The 13,863-nt window shown below is 38.0% G+C and overlaps 1 protein-coding gene and 1 long non-coding RNA gene across 8 annotated transcripts in view; one reads left to right on the forward strand and one right to left on the reverse strand.

Annotated features, from left to right (window-relative positions):
- Positions 1 to 13,863, forward strand: part of MITF (melanocyte inducing transcription factor) — a 235,428-nt gene that overhangs the window by 192,286 nt on the left and 29,279 nt on the right. For 4 of the 6 annotated variants that reach the window (XM_004482044.4, XM_004482045.4, XM_012521027.4 and 1 more), the window contains exons 3-4: positions 11,585 to 11,812; positions 12,854 to 12,937. In XM_004482044.4, coding sequence (XP_004482101.2) covers positions 11,585 to 11,812; positions 12,854 to 12,937 — 312 coding nt within the window. The remainder of the gene's footprint in view (positions 1 to 11,584; positions 11,813 to 12,853; positions 12,938 to 13,863) is intronic. The other 2 variants (XM_071212157.1, XM_012521026.4) reach the window with 2 other exon arrangements.
- LOC131276105 (uncharacterized) overlaps positions 1 to 13,863 on the reverse strand; it is a 173,773-nt gene that overhangs the window by 97,309 nt on the left and 62,601 nt on the right. The window lies entirely within an intron of this gene.

Below are 13,863 nucleotides of genomic sequence, written 5' to 3' on the forward strand. Positions count from 1 at the left end.
GAGAAAAAAATTTAAAAATCTTAAAAAAAAATCATTGTTTCATTTTCATGTTTTTCCTCCTGATTATGAGGAGTCCCAGTGTATTCTCATTTCCCTGACTTTCAAAATTCCCATCTCTCTCAAAAGAAGTATTCAGTCCTTTTCCTCTTTATAGCCTTCATCTATGAATTTTATCACACAAAGATATCTAGATGGGACTGCTTCCAACCACATATATTAGTCTTGAATAGATTTGGCCTGCTTTTATGCCATGGTAAATATCAACCTTTTTATATACTTACCAATTATGAATGTATTCCTCAGAATTTATTGTGTAGAGTATGATGTCATATTTAGCAAAAAATTTTTTTTTCAATGAGGGAAAAAAAATCCTCACCCTAAATTTCACAGTCACCTTACATTTTGGTTGGTTGCATTTTTTTTTATGACATAGATGTAGAGCATTGAAAGAGTTGGTCCTGATTTTGATCACTGATTTGATCTGAAGAGGCCAATATGAATTTAGTGTATTATATCTTCTGCATTAGTAAAAAAAAATGTTTCATCTGTGGCTAAAATACATACTCCTCATTTGATCAGTGAGTTTACCCCATGGGCAGATCCAATTTATTTTGATGTTTGTTAAAATGTTTCTCCTAGAGGGGCCCAGGCTGTTGATAATGCAGAGGAATCCTATGATAGGGCCTAAAGCTTGCTTATCATTCATGGAACATTAAGCCAGCTCCTTTAGAAGAAATTCCAGGCAAAGGCCCAGAAGAGCAAGCACATAATAGATGGCTGATGTTATTGATAGGCTGGTAGATTGTCTAGCCACTTGCTTAGTAAATATGCTGCCTTAAGACTTTTCTTTATATGGAAAAAGAGTCCTAATTTCTTCAAAGCCTATCTCATATGCATCCTCATAACATTTTAGTCCAAGGAACCATCGTCTGTCATATCTGCAGAAGCCTTCTAACTTGTTCCTCTTGTGCCAACTCTTACCGGGAGTGATATTTTAACCACATATATCAGATCACGTCACTTCTCTGCTTCAGACCTCTCAGAGGTGTTTCCTTGTAAGTAGCAGAGAAGAAAATCAGTTTCCTTTTCGGAGATCTGCAAAGCTCCCAACATCTGGCTCTCCACCCTCCATGTTGTCCTGGTCGCTGCTCCAGCCCCTGCAGTTTTGTTTTCAGTCATTCATTCTTGTCCCTCCAGTGTGCCAGACAACTTCCTACTTGGGGTCTTTGCTCTTCTTTAAGGTGTCAGCTTGGCAGGCTTCTTATCATCATCCGGGTTTTCGCCTGAATGTCACCTCTACAGAGTAACCTTCTTCTCCCCAGCTGTTGACCTTCAATCCAGCAGCATGCTGGTCTCCTCCCTGGCTGAGGGCTTTCTGAATGACCCTTTGCTTAGGCCCCGGGCCATGTTTTCATCTCAAACAAACTTGACTGCTGCCGGTTTCTTAAGAGTGTGGACCTTTATGAAAAGGAGTTGTGCTGCCTGTGCCATAATAATCTCTAATACCCGATAAACTGCAAACAATGGGGACATTTGGATGGGGGGGATGCTAAAACAGAAAGGCATCTGCAATCCTGAGGCAGTGCTAAACTGGGGCACACAGGAAGGTTATAGCACGAGGAATGCTGCACTCGCAGCTCCCATTAGCAGGGGGGAGATTGGACATTCCTTACAATGGGCTATTATAAGGGAGCTGTTGAACCACGTAATCGGGGCCCTTTACAAAACCATAAAAATGTGTCAAATATTATACAAATTCCCAATTGTCTGGACTGGAATGTGAGACTAAACATTTCATAAATAACAGGGCCCTTGTAATCAGATAAATTATTTAAAGGAAAATTTGAAACAGGGCTTTACCATTGTACGTCACCTCCATGGGTTCACTTGTTGTTTGCAGAATTTTCAATGAAGGATTCTGCCCAACTATATTTTTATTTATCCAGAGCCACAGGCTTTCATTTTCATGAAATTTATTGACATTTTTAAAAGAACTGACAAAATTAGTCCCCTGTACATTATAGAAAAATAGAAAAGTACAAATAAAATAGCAATCACCTCTAATTTCATCATCCAGGGCTAGTCATTGTTAAGACTTGGTTGAACAATATTTACTCTGTCTTTTCTTTCTCTGCATTAAGTAAAACACATTTTTAAAACCAATTTAGGATAACAATAGTCATAGTATTCCTAATTTGCTTTTCCTTCTCACTTACATTGTGAATTTTCCCCTTTATTAAGTAGTTTGATAAACATGATTTTTAATGACTGCATAGTATCCCTCTATATTCAGTGTTCTCAACTGGGAGAGATTTTGTCCCCCCAGGGAAAAATTGTCAGTGTCTATATACATTTTTGGTTGTCACACCTGGGAGGTACTGCTGGCGTCTGGTGGGTGAGGCCAGGCCTGCCATGCAAAGGACAGTCTCCATAACATAGAACTATCTGGCCCAGAACATCAGTAGTGCTGAGGTTGAGTGCTGATTTGAACTCTATGGCTGCCTCATAATGAGTGTAATCCATTGCCTGCTATTGCATATTTGTTTTTTTGTTCTGAGAGATGAGTGGTCAGCAAACTTTTCCTGTGAAGGGCCAGAGAGTGAAAGTTTCAGGCTTTCTGGGCCACAAGGTCCAACTCTGCTGTTGAACTGTTGTGGTGCACAGGTAGCCATTGACTACACATTAAGGAATGGGATAACCATGTGCCACTACAGTTATTTACAAAACCAGCTGAGAGCTCTTGGACAGCAGTTTGCCCATCCCTCTTATAGAGCATGCCAGACAAAAGTCCTTGCACCTAAATCTTTGCCGCCATATTGATGATTTCCTTAGAAAAATTCTTCAAAGTGTAATTGTTGGATGAAACATAGACCTTTTAAAAGTTTATGTATCTATTTTATTTTAAAGTTCTGCCAATTTATTTTATTCCCATGTGAGAATGCCCATTTAATGTGACTTTCTGAGTATACTTAGTCCTTCACAGTTCCTTCAGAATTTCGTCTAGGAATGCAGAGCTGAAAGGGTAGGGTAGGATTTGCACATTTAAATGCCCTCAGGAATCAGGCAGGTTAATGAGTGAAGCAGACCAGTTGCCAGTGTCGAGTAAGAAGTGATGGGAATGTGGCAAAATGAAGAGTAAATCAAAATGAAGAGTAAATTCCCATTTAAAAAAAGGAAGCACCGTCTCAACCCTCTCCAATCACTGGTCTACTAAAGTGCAGTTTGGTGTTCCTAAATTTTCCGATTTATTCAAATAAACCAGAAATCCAAATTTTTGTGTGAAAACTCCCAACTTTTTAAATGTTGGTGATGAATTAATAAAACGTTCAGTACTGTGTGGGACAGTCAGCCACGCTTGTGGACTGTACCCTGGCCTATCAGCATGGGGACCTCCTCTTTAACTGTGACTTATCTGGGGTGCCTGCAGCTGGCTGTGTAGGTTAGACCCTTAGGGACTATTGGCTATTAGCACTCACAAATGAAGACTCTAACAATTGGCAGTCTCATGGCGGGCCCTGATAAAATACCTGGAAAAGGAAGCTTTATCTTTTGAGGTAGGTTGAGGGGCTATGAATTAACTGTCTGACCTGGAGATTTAGTTGGATTCTGAATTAGTCTTGAAGAATGAGGGACTGTAGCATCTCTTTCCTCAGGACATTTCCACAGGCTATTAAAATTCTAGACTATAACCCCTACAAGGCCCTATTCATACAGCCCCCCTGTCCTTAGCTTCTTTTACCACCCCCAGCCCAATCTGTCTGCTTTAGCTACACTGGCATCATTCATTCAGTGAGTCACCTTTTTTTTTCAAGGTACAGAGTTGGGGGAAGGAGTATGGATTGAACTCGGGACCTTGTATTTGGGAAGCCAGTGCTCAACCACTGAGCCGCATCAGCTTCTCTGAGTTGGCTTTTTTGTTTGTTTTGCTTGTTGTTTGTTTTTGTCCTTTCAGGAGGCACCAGGCCCAATCCTGGAACCTCTCATGTGGAAGGCTAGTGCTTAACGGCTCGAGCCACATCTGTTCCCCCAAAGATTTTTTGAGTGCCAACTATGTGCCAGGCTGTGTTCTGGACAAAGTAGAGCAGGGTATGCTGGATCAGGAACACTAGTATGAAGTGAGTTGGGATTTTCAATAACTTTTGTCAGGATAGTTGTCAGAGATAAGATCAGAGAAATAAAAATCCTGGGGCAAGGTGGGGAGGTAGGCACAGTAGGCAGAGGTTCTCAAACGTTAGCTTGCCTAAAATCTACCTGGAGAGCTTATTAAAACTTAGAGAGATGCATGGGCCCCACTCCCAGAGATTCTGATTCATTAGATCTGGGGTAGAGCCCAAGAATGTGCATTTCTAACAAACACTGAGCAGCACTGGGATAGGCCATTGTAAGTGCTTTGGTTTTTCTCAGAGGTAAGTAGGGAGGGACTGTCTAGTTTTGGGTTTCTTTTTTTAACAGAGGAATGTTATTTTATTTATTTTAAAAGGATCCCGGGTATTGAAAATAGTCTATAAGAGGACAGAGCCAGAAGCAGGTACATGAGTCAGGATACTGTTCCAGTAATACAAGTGAAAATGGTGATAGCTTGGATTGGTGGTAATAGGAGAGGAGTTAAGAATTGGTTAAATTTTGAATCGATCTGAAGATGGAGCCAATACTTCTTAATGGATTGGATGTAGAGTATGAGGGGAAAAAGGAATCAACGATAACCAAGGTTCTTGGCCTGAGCCTCCAGATTGAACTATATGAAAGCCATTTTTTTTTTTGGCTTATTTTTTAAAAAGGCCATTTCATATGTTTCAATCTAACAGAAAGGATGAAATTGCCAGTATTAAGGAGAAGACTGAGTGGAGCTGCTTTGGAGGGGATGCTGAACATACTGAGTGTGAGATGTCTGCAGTCCTCGAAGTGGTGAAGCTGAGTAGGCAGATTGACATCTGAGGCTGAAATGCAGAGAAGTCTGGGCTGGGTGTTTAAAACATGAGAGCAGATAGGGAAGATCAAGCTCTGAGCCTTGGGTCACTGACATTTAGGTTGGGAAGAAGAAGCGAAAACTAAAAAAGGATTTGAGAAGAAATGGCCGGAGATAAGAGGAGATCCAGGCAATTTTGGTGAATGGGAGCCAAGTAAAGAAAGCATATTAATGGCCTCCTTGTTCTTCCTTGTACATGCCAAGCTTGCTGACCCCTGAGAGCCTTGTGCTTTGCTGGGCTGCTCCTCCTGACAATATGAGCATGGCTCACCTCACGAACTCTAGGTCTGTGCTTAAATGTCCCTTACGCCTGAGACCTTCCCAAACATCCTATTTAAGATGAGGACAGATTCCAGGCCTCTGATTGCTACTCAAGTAATATTTATTGAATGGATGGTGAGCAAATTCCTCTTGTGGTAGAGACACAAGTCTCCAGGTGAGGGCATAGGTATAAACTCTGGAGCAGCAGAAGTGGCATCATTGGGCACTTCATAAAAATGCAGGGTCATGGGTTCCAGCCCAGATTTAGAGGCTCACACGCTGCATTTTAACAAGATCCTCAGGTGGTTTGTATACACATGAAGGTTTGCATCCAGTCCTGTATTTCGATCTTTATGAATGGCAAGAAGACAATTGGATATACTCTCAGAAGGCAGTGACTCAAAATAAGAGATTGAAGCTATAAAATCAGATCTCCTCTGTAAATTGCATCTGTATTCAATCAGAAGTTGTCATCAAATAAATTTGTTTTTTTAATGGTCTAAACAGGCAAGCTTTCAGGAATTACACAGTTATCCAAGTAAATTCCTTCTTTTATTTTGAATTGACCTAAGCCAGGAGTGAATATAAAATTCACAGTGCCTGGCCCATGGTAGACAATTGTGAGTGAATGAATGCTAATTCTGTTTTCTATATTTTAAAAAAATCTATTGAATATGGCATATCTGTGCTTAATGACTAATAATGATCCTCAGAGTGCAGGACCTGTGATTGCATGGTTTTCTCTTAAAGCGAGTGGTGATGGATTAAATATATTGAACCTTGCTGCTGCTTCTCCCATAAGAATTCGATTCTGCATTTTTATTCTAGGATTATAAATACTCTGCAGGCAAATGGCTACCACTCTTAGATTCCTCCCACTTTTATTTTGCTGACATGAAAAAACTTATCATCATCTTTCGCTTATTTTAGTCTGAGAGAAAGAAAAAATAATGAATGTATAAGGAGTTTTCTTAGGATAATACCTTTTTTCCTGAGGCTACTACATATTGTTTGTCCTAAAACTAAAGCATGCCAACTATGCAGTTTGTAATGAATACACTGTTTTATAGACCATTAGTTAAGGGTAAAAGACTTAAGAATTTTGGTAGGACTGGTCTAGTTTATTCTATTATAATATTATAATTTCAGGAAAGTAAATTTCCTTTTCTTTCCTTTTGTGGTATTTCCACCTCATTTCTCTGAATTTAGAAGCTTAATGTATCCTACAATGTCACATGACAGGAAGTGATATGAAAGTAGGCAGTCCCATACATATGCTATATAAATCTATATGTATTTATGTGTGATATGTAGAGTAATAGAAGCATACCTTGGGATTTACACAGTTTTATCATTCCCTCTTTATTGAGTTAAAGTCCTAGGTCATAGCTGATGAACAATGAAAGGTTTTTCAGTATTTTTTGACACCGTGGAAAGTATAATGTTTTCTAGCCCTGGCAAGTCTTTTAACTTTCTTCTCAGAGTTTCTGTTTCTTCATCTTTAAAATGGAAATAACTAAGCATACTCTTTTTTCTGCCCTGGATGCCTGTCCAGATAAGATAAAATTTGGGGGGAGCAGATGTGGCTCAAGCAGTTGGGCGCCCGCCTCCCCCATGGAAGGTCCTGGGTTTGGTTCCCTGTGCCTCCTAAAGATGAGCAGACACAGAGAATACACAATGAACAGACACAGAGAGCAAACAGCAAGCGCAAACAATGGAGGGTGGGGGGTTAAATAAATAAATCTTTTTAGAAAAAGATAATATTTGGAAAAACAGCTAGAAACTTATATATATATATATATACACTGTGTACTATTTCTCTTTATAAAAATCACCTCATTCTTTCCTCCAAAACCTTCTAAATCTTGGGTTTAAGAGCAAAGCTCAATCCTAGTTCAGCAAAACTTATAAAACAGGGACAAGCATACCTTTTCTATAAAGAGCCAGATGGTAGATATTTAGGCTTTGGGCTGTAGAGTCCCTGTCACAACTACTCACCTTGGCCTTTGTAGTGAGAAAGCAGTTATAGATAGTACATAAACGAATGGGGGTGGCTGTGTTCCTCCCCCAAAAAAAAAATTTACAGACAATAAAATTTGAATTTTGTATGATTTTCATGTGTCACAAAATATTGTTCTTTTGGTTTTTTTCCCCCAACCATTTAAAGATGTTAAAACATTCCAAGTTTATGATTGTACAAAAATAAGCAGTGGGTTTGGCTGGTGGGATATCCCCTGTATATTAAAAAGCCTTACCAACGTAGTCACTCCTAACCTTCTTATATTTAAGTATTTTTTATTTTTGGTTTACATCTGATTTTGATTCTTCTCCCTTAAGGCAGGATTCATATCCTTGACCTTATTTTTTCTTAATTTTTACTGGGCCTCAGTAGATACCTCTGGACAGATTATATGGAACACAAGCCTGGGTGTTCATAAACAGATGTTTGGAGCTTGTGTGTGTGTGTGTGTGTGTGTGTGTGTGGTTTTCTTTGTGGGAGCCATATAATTGTGGGACTGAAAATAACCTTGGGCATCTATCAGATGTTATCCTGGACACTACTTTGATCTAGTTATTTAAGAAAACTAGTTTTCTTGGTTTTACTGTATTTTTGGAAGTTGATTGCATAATCAACCTGCTCTCTAAATTGCCATTTAAAAAACAGCATGAAACGAATGGTGGTATGGAAATGGCAGTACATAGTAGCTGACTGAATTATTATCCCTTTATTTTTCCTTAAACTTACTGAGCAAAAGAACAAATTCTTTTCCTAAATATAAGAGGAGAAATCTGGACTCATTGTTGACATGTTAAAAAAATAAAATAAAATCATTTATAAACTATAAGGATTATGAGACTCTTCGCTCAATTTTATTTAAATAATTTGAACAGTTGACATCCAGTTGGGAATTGCCCCCTCCACCAGTGAATTCTTGTCAGCCTAGATGGTAGTATCTCCAGCCATCATCTTACAGTGCCATGTGATGTCCTGCAGAATCTCTTTAGAATGAAGCTAATGGAAAATAACCTGTCAGTATCACCTCAGGAAGTGGCAAAGCTAAAGTGTGGCAGCAAGGAGGTGATCCATTCCAATTCTCCTACTATCAATTCAAGATCTGAATGAAGAAAGGGAAAATGGGAAAAGATAATAGCAGTAATATAAAAGTTTCGGAGCTTTTGGATTTTTGTACTTTAACTCAGCTAATATGCTATATTTATATGAAACAAAATTGTATTGTGATAGAGCATAAAATATGCTAGCTTTATTTCATGGTCTACACTTGAAGTACTCAGTAGTACTCAATATCTGAGTTCCTTAATTTGGGTATTTAGTAGTTTGAAGGCCAAAAACATGCAAATGGGATGTCACAAAAATATTTCTATCGACTCGTTAATGCTGTGTTTTTTTCTCATTTGCATATTTGTTTGGCCCTTTCAGCATTAATGAAAAGTAAGTTGCTAACTGAAAAGCTAAAATTTAGGATGGCTGAAGACAGCAAATTATGCCTTATAGTTATACAGCTTTTAAAATTGTATTGTTATAGTCTGTAAGGCAGGGGTAGCATTTTTATCCAGGATTTTCTGGGTGAAGAAAGCAAGATGCACAGCGGCTAGTCACTCACTGATGCATGGTGGTGGGTAGCACAGCCAGGACAGGGCAGTGATGGTGCTGGCGTACCAATGGTATTCTACTTTGTCAGTTCTTGAGGTATGACTAGGAGCCCTGGGGGTCTCTGAGACTCTCATGGGGGTTTATGGGCTATCAGTTCTCTTCTTATTTGAAAACTAAAAAGACACTGACTGTAAAAAAGAAAAATACATCCCACTATGCTTATTCAAACTGGATGCTGTAAAGACCTCACTGACAATTCCAAATAGAGAGCAAGTTGCTTCTTTCCTTACTAAGGCTTAAAATTCTGATTCATTAAAGAAAAAGGATCTGCCAGTGAATTAACATTTATTTTTAAATGTGCAACCCTTTCTTTTTTAAGTGTAATAGTGAAATAAGCATATTACACCCATTGCCCTCATTTTATGTTTATTTTAGTAATGTCTATTGTCCTCATCATTATCATGTCTGGACCCTTTATGAAACTTAAAATGTCTCTGTGAATCTCCGTGGGCATGTTAGATCAGTCATTTGAAACAATTTGAGGTTGTCGAATTAAAGGGCATTTGGATAAAATTATTGAACTTCACATTTTTATGTTTAAAAATATTTCCCCGTTTCAGAAGCAAATATTAAGCATTTATCACAATGTTTAGATATATATTTGTTTGCTTTTTTCCTTCTTTTGTCTCATCTCCAGACTGTAAGCCTCAAAAAGCTAGTAATCCTATCTGTCCCCAGTGTATATATTCTGTGCCTTGCCACAGTGGTTAGCACATATTAACAGTTCATAATTGAGTGGCTAAATGAACTATATAGATGTATATGTTGTGTATATGATAACTTATTCTTCTCTAGTCCCAAGAATTACATTAAAAGGTTTTCAGTGAAATTGTTTATGCTTCCTAATTTGAGAGTTAAATTGGGAGACATTTCTTATTTTGTAGCTAAATATACATCCAGTACTGTGTGTATGTATTCCCCGCCCCTCATTGTAACTAGGATAGTTCCCGCTCTTCCCTCTCTGAAGTCAGTAGGCAAGTTACATATCTTTCCATCTAGGAATAAGATGGATGTTGAAATCAGGATGCAAAACGAGGCTGTTGAACTTTAAAGTTCATCAGAGAGGCTTCTGCATACTATAAGATGGTCTTCCTGCAGTCGGAAGGGGCAGCGTTATCAGCCATTAGAAAAGCTTTATATGTAATAGCAGTTTTCAGGCACTGTCTCCTCCAAAGGGGGCATCTAGCTCTTAACCTATTGCTGAAAAAGAAATACCATTGTCTATTAATACTACTGGAACTAAAGATGAATAGTGAATTGGCCTTGATCTGACAGTGTGATTGACTTTGATAGCTCATCACTTAAAAAAGGTTCTTTTATATTTATGAAAAAAAGCATGACGTCAAGCCAGGGGGGAAAATTTGATATCAATATTTAAGACTAAACTTGTAGAGCTTCCTGAAAAAAGTCCCTTGTGCGAACTGTGTGTTGTGTGTGTTTTTTTTTTTATGTGCATAACTAATTAGCTTAGGTTATTATAAGCAGGGCTGCCGTGATAAAGTTTCCGGTGGTGTCTCGGGATACCTTGTTTATAGTGCCTTCTCTATGCCAGTCATTTGAATTGGAATTACAGAAAGTAGAGGGAGTGAGTAGTCTACTGTTTCTCGCTGGATTTCCAGGGTCCACTTAAAACGTTGTTATGCTGGAAATGCTAGAATATAATCACTATCAGGTGAGCTTATTCTTATTCATATTCAGTCTCTGAAATATAATGCAATAAATCGAGTCATTGACCTTTCTTATGTCTTTATAATAGGTAAACTGTTTTCATTAAGTAAAAATGTGCTGTTTTAATGCTGTTTATTGTTTGAAGTAATTCAATGTAGTTTTGAGCAAAGTAAATATTTTTAGTAGGATATTTTTTCCCCCAGGGCATAGCTGTGCCTTCTCCATCAGCTTCTGTTGATAGCTCATAAGATTAAATTGTTCTTATCAAGGAAAAAATGACTTTCAATAGAATATCTTGGATTTGGAAAAAAAAAGACATTTCTAATTCTGTATTGATGCTTTTAAGAAAGAAAATATACTGATGGCTTGTTAATAGTCATGCTTTTTGAAACACATACATATAAGCGTTAGGCATTTGAAAGAAACTACTTTATGGGGAATTGCTTTTTGCATTGAGTTCTTTCTTAATTAAAATGTTGAATAATCATGTCCAAATGAAGGTGGGAGGAATTAATCCATAACTAGTTGATTTAATCATCAGAATGTTTCTGTTTATTTTCTACAACCATTTTACAGTTGATTCTTAAGGAGGCTTTTTTTTTAACAGACAGCTGTTCCATTTGCCAAGGAAAGTGAAATAAATTGTTATGCTTCTTCTAGATTGTTGTTTTGATCTCAATAAATCTTTTCCAGGTGTGTGTGGGAAATTTTTGTCCTACAGATTGTTGCAAACTTTTAATTTACTAGCCATGACAAGAAAAAGGGCACAGGGTTTTAAAGAGATGTACAGTTAATTAGCTGGGAGATTAAATAGGGCAAAGTATTTCCCTAAATCCTAAGAGTTAGACTTTAAACTTCAGTAATATCAAAATCCATTAGTACCGTGCCTGGTACATAACAGGAGATTAATAATTTATTTTGTCAGTGGACGGGTCAGTCTCATGTTTGTGCCTGAAAGAAGAGCTGTCGGAAACACAAAAATAACAATGCTCTCTTCTTTCCATGGCTAAATTCAGGTGCAGACCCACCTCGAAAACCCCACCAAGTACCACATACAGCAAGCCCAAAGGCAGCAGGTAAAGCAGTACCTTTCTACCACTTTAGCAAATAAACATGCCAACCAAGTCCTGAGCTTGCCATGTCCAAACCAGCCTGGTGATCATGTCATGCCACCTGTGCCGGGGAGCAGCGCACCCAACAGCCCCATGGCTATGCTTACACTTAACTCCAACTGTGACAAAGAGGTAATTTATGTCTCCTCTCCTGTTTTCTTGAACTAAGTGACTGTCTGTTGGATATTATTCCCCACACTTAACCATGAACTCTAGATTATCCTTGTGGGTGCCACATTCCCCTGGCCTCTATGTCACATCCGCCAACGTGACTTCCGCCCTCATTGGGATACTGGGTTTCCTGCACACGAAGGGGAACCTGGCCCATTCCAGGTGGACCACGGAGGCAAGGATGCTTTCTCTCCCAACTTGTTTCTACCTCATTAGCAGAATGCTCTCTTCTCTTCAATGCCTTTCCGTTTAGGAAGCAGTGAAAATGCAGAGAGAGGAGAAAGGAAGGTGGAAAAGCAAAAGCAAAAATAGAAAAGGTGTGGGGCAGGCGGCTTGAAGTTCCGCTTGTTGTGAATGTCTGGAATATTATTTTTATTTCTCCCCAAGTTGGGGGGAAAAAACAAAACAATGTGCATGGACAGATTTGAGTAAGATAGGTGAGAATGTAATAGAAAAGCAAAGGTTTAATTGCCGAATAAATTTAGTCTCATCACAAAATCGCCACTGCCCGTTCATTGAATCTGCTTTTTTAATGGCTGCATTGGAGACAAGACTCAAACACGCCTACAAGCTAATTGTTAAATCAAAATTGGAAGTATAGAAATACCTGAGAGGAGAGTTGTGACTTAATGTCTATTATTTCCAAATTATGAGATGATGAACTTCATTTTAATGGAGTTTTACTGTACTCTGAAATACTTATGTGATTTCAGAGGGGACTTTCGTAAAGTTTGTTTTGGTTTTAATTTCTAAAGGGATGACTAAGTCTTTTCCTCTTTGCCCAAACCGACCAGTTGATTTTTTTTGTCCATATTTGCCATCTATCAAGATGATTGACAGATGTTCTTCATTGTTCTTCACTGTTTCTTCTTTCGACCATGTTCCACTTTGTTTGAAAGCTTAGTTCATCTTGTTGCTGTGCCATCACCTTCACGTGACCATTTCGTTGAAAATTAATTTGCAAATCCAGATCATGGGCTGCTTCTGCTTGTGTTTTTGCAGGGATTTTATAAGTTTGAAGAGCAAAACAGGGCAGAGAGCGAGTGCCCGAGTATGAACAACCATTCACGAGCATCGTGTATGCAGGTACTGAATGACTCGGCAGCCCAAGGATGTAACACTTTGTAATGAGAATCTATATTTGTTGCTGATCACACCTTTCTGGTGACTTTAGGGTCCCCCCCCCCTTGATTTTTTTGTTTATTTTAATAGGGAAGGCTATGATCAGGGTCATTTTCTTCATAGTATCTCATGATTAAATAATTACTAGGGAAATAAAACTTAAAATGCATTTTCTCCCTAATTTGCTTTAAGTCATTAAAAAGTACCTACAATGCATCCATTTTAACAAATAAAGTGCAGAATGTTGTACTTCATTTTAGATACTACGATCGATGTATGTTATGCACATCTGTAAGATAGCAGTTTTCCTAAGATGTTAGTAAAACCAAAATGTGCTTATGTGATCTGTAGTTTTATAAAATGAAATTTCATAGCACATACATTTCGAAACTTCCTTTTTCAATCTAATGATATTTTATAGACATTTTCCCAAGCAATCAAAGTTTCTTCTAAGACATCCTATTTAGTGAATGTCAATTATGCTACATCCATTTATTAATATATTTATATATTAAATTCATGTGTGTATACACAGAGAGAGGAGAAATGGAGAAGAGAGAAGATAAACAGCAAAAAACTTTATTTTTTGCTTTTCTCTACTTCCTGTCATAAGCTTGCGTTAGTTTTTTCATAAGAGAAAAAATATTTTAAATTTTCTATCACCCCAAGCCCACTGATTTTATTTCCCTAAAAATAAAAATTAAAAATTTACATAGCAACATTGTTCCGAAGTTCCCTGGCCCTTTTGCCTGTTTATGGACAACTAGGAAGTTGTCTCTTAAAAACAGATGAAACTGATATGCCTAGAAATGGGACCAAACTGGCTGTGAACAGTGATTTAAAGCTGGTCTCCAATTATTCTTCTAAGGAGTTACTTAATAAGTAATATT

The sequence above is a fragment of the Dasypus novemcinctus genome, chromosome 26 (genome assembly GCF_030445035.2).
Source record: "Dasypus novemcinctus isolate mDasNov1 chromosome 26, mDasNov1.1.hap2, whole genome shotgun sequence".
NCBI classification, from domain to species: Eukaryota; Metazoa; Chordata; class Mammalia; order Cingulata; family Dasypodidae; genus Dasypus; species Dasypus novemcinctus.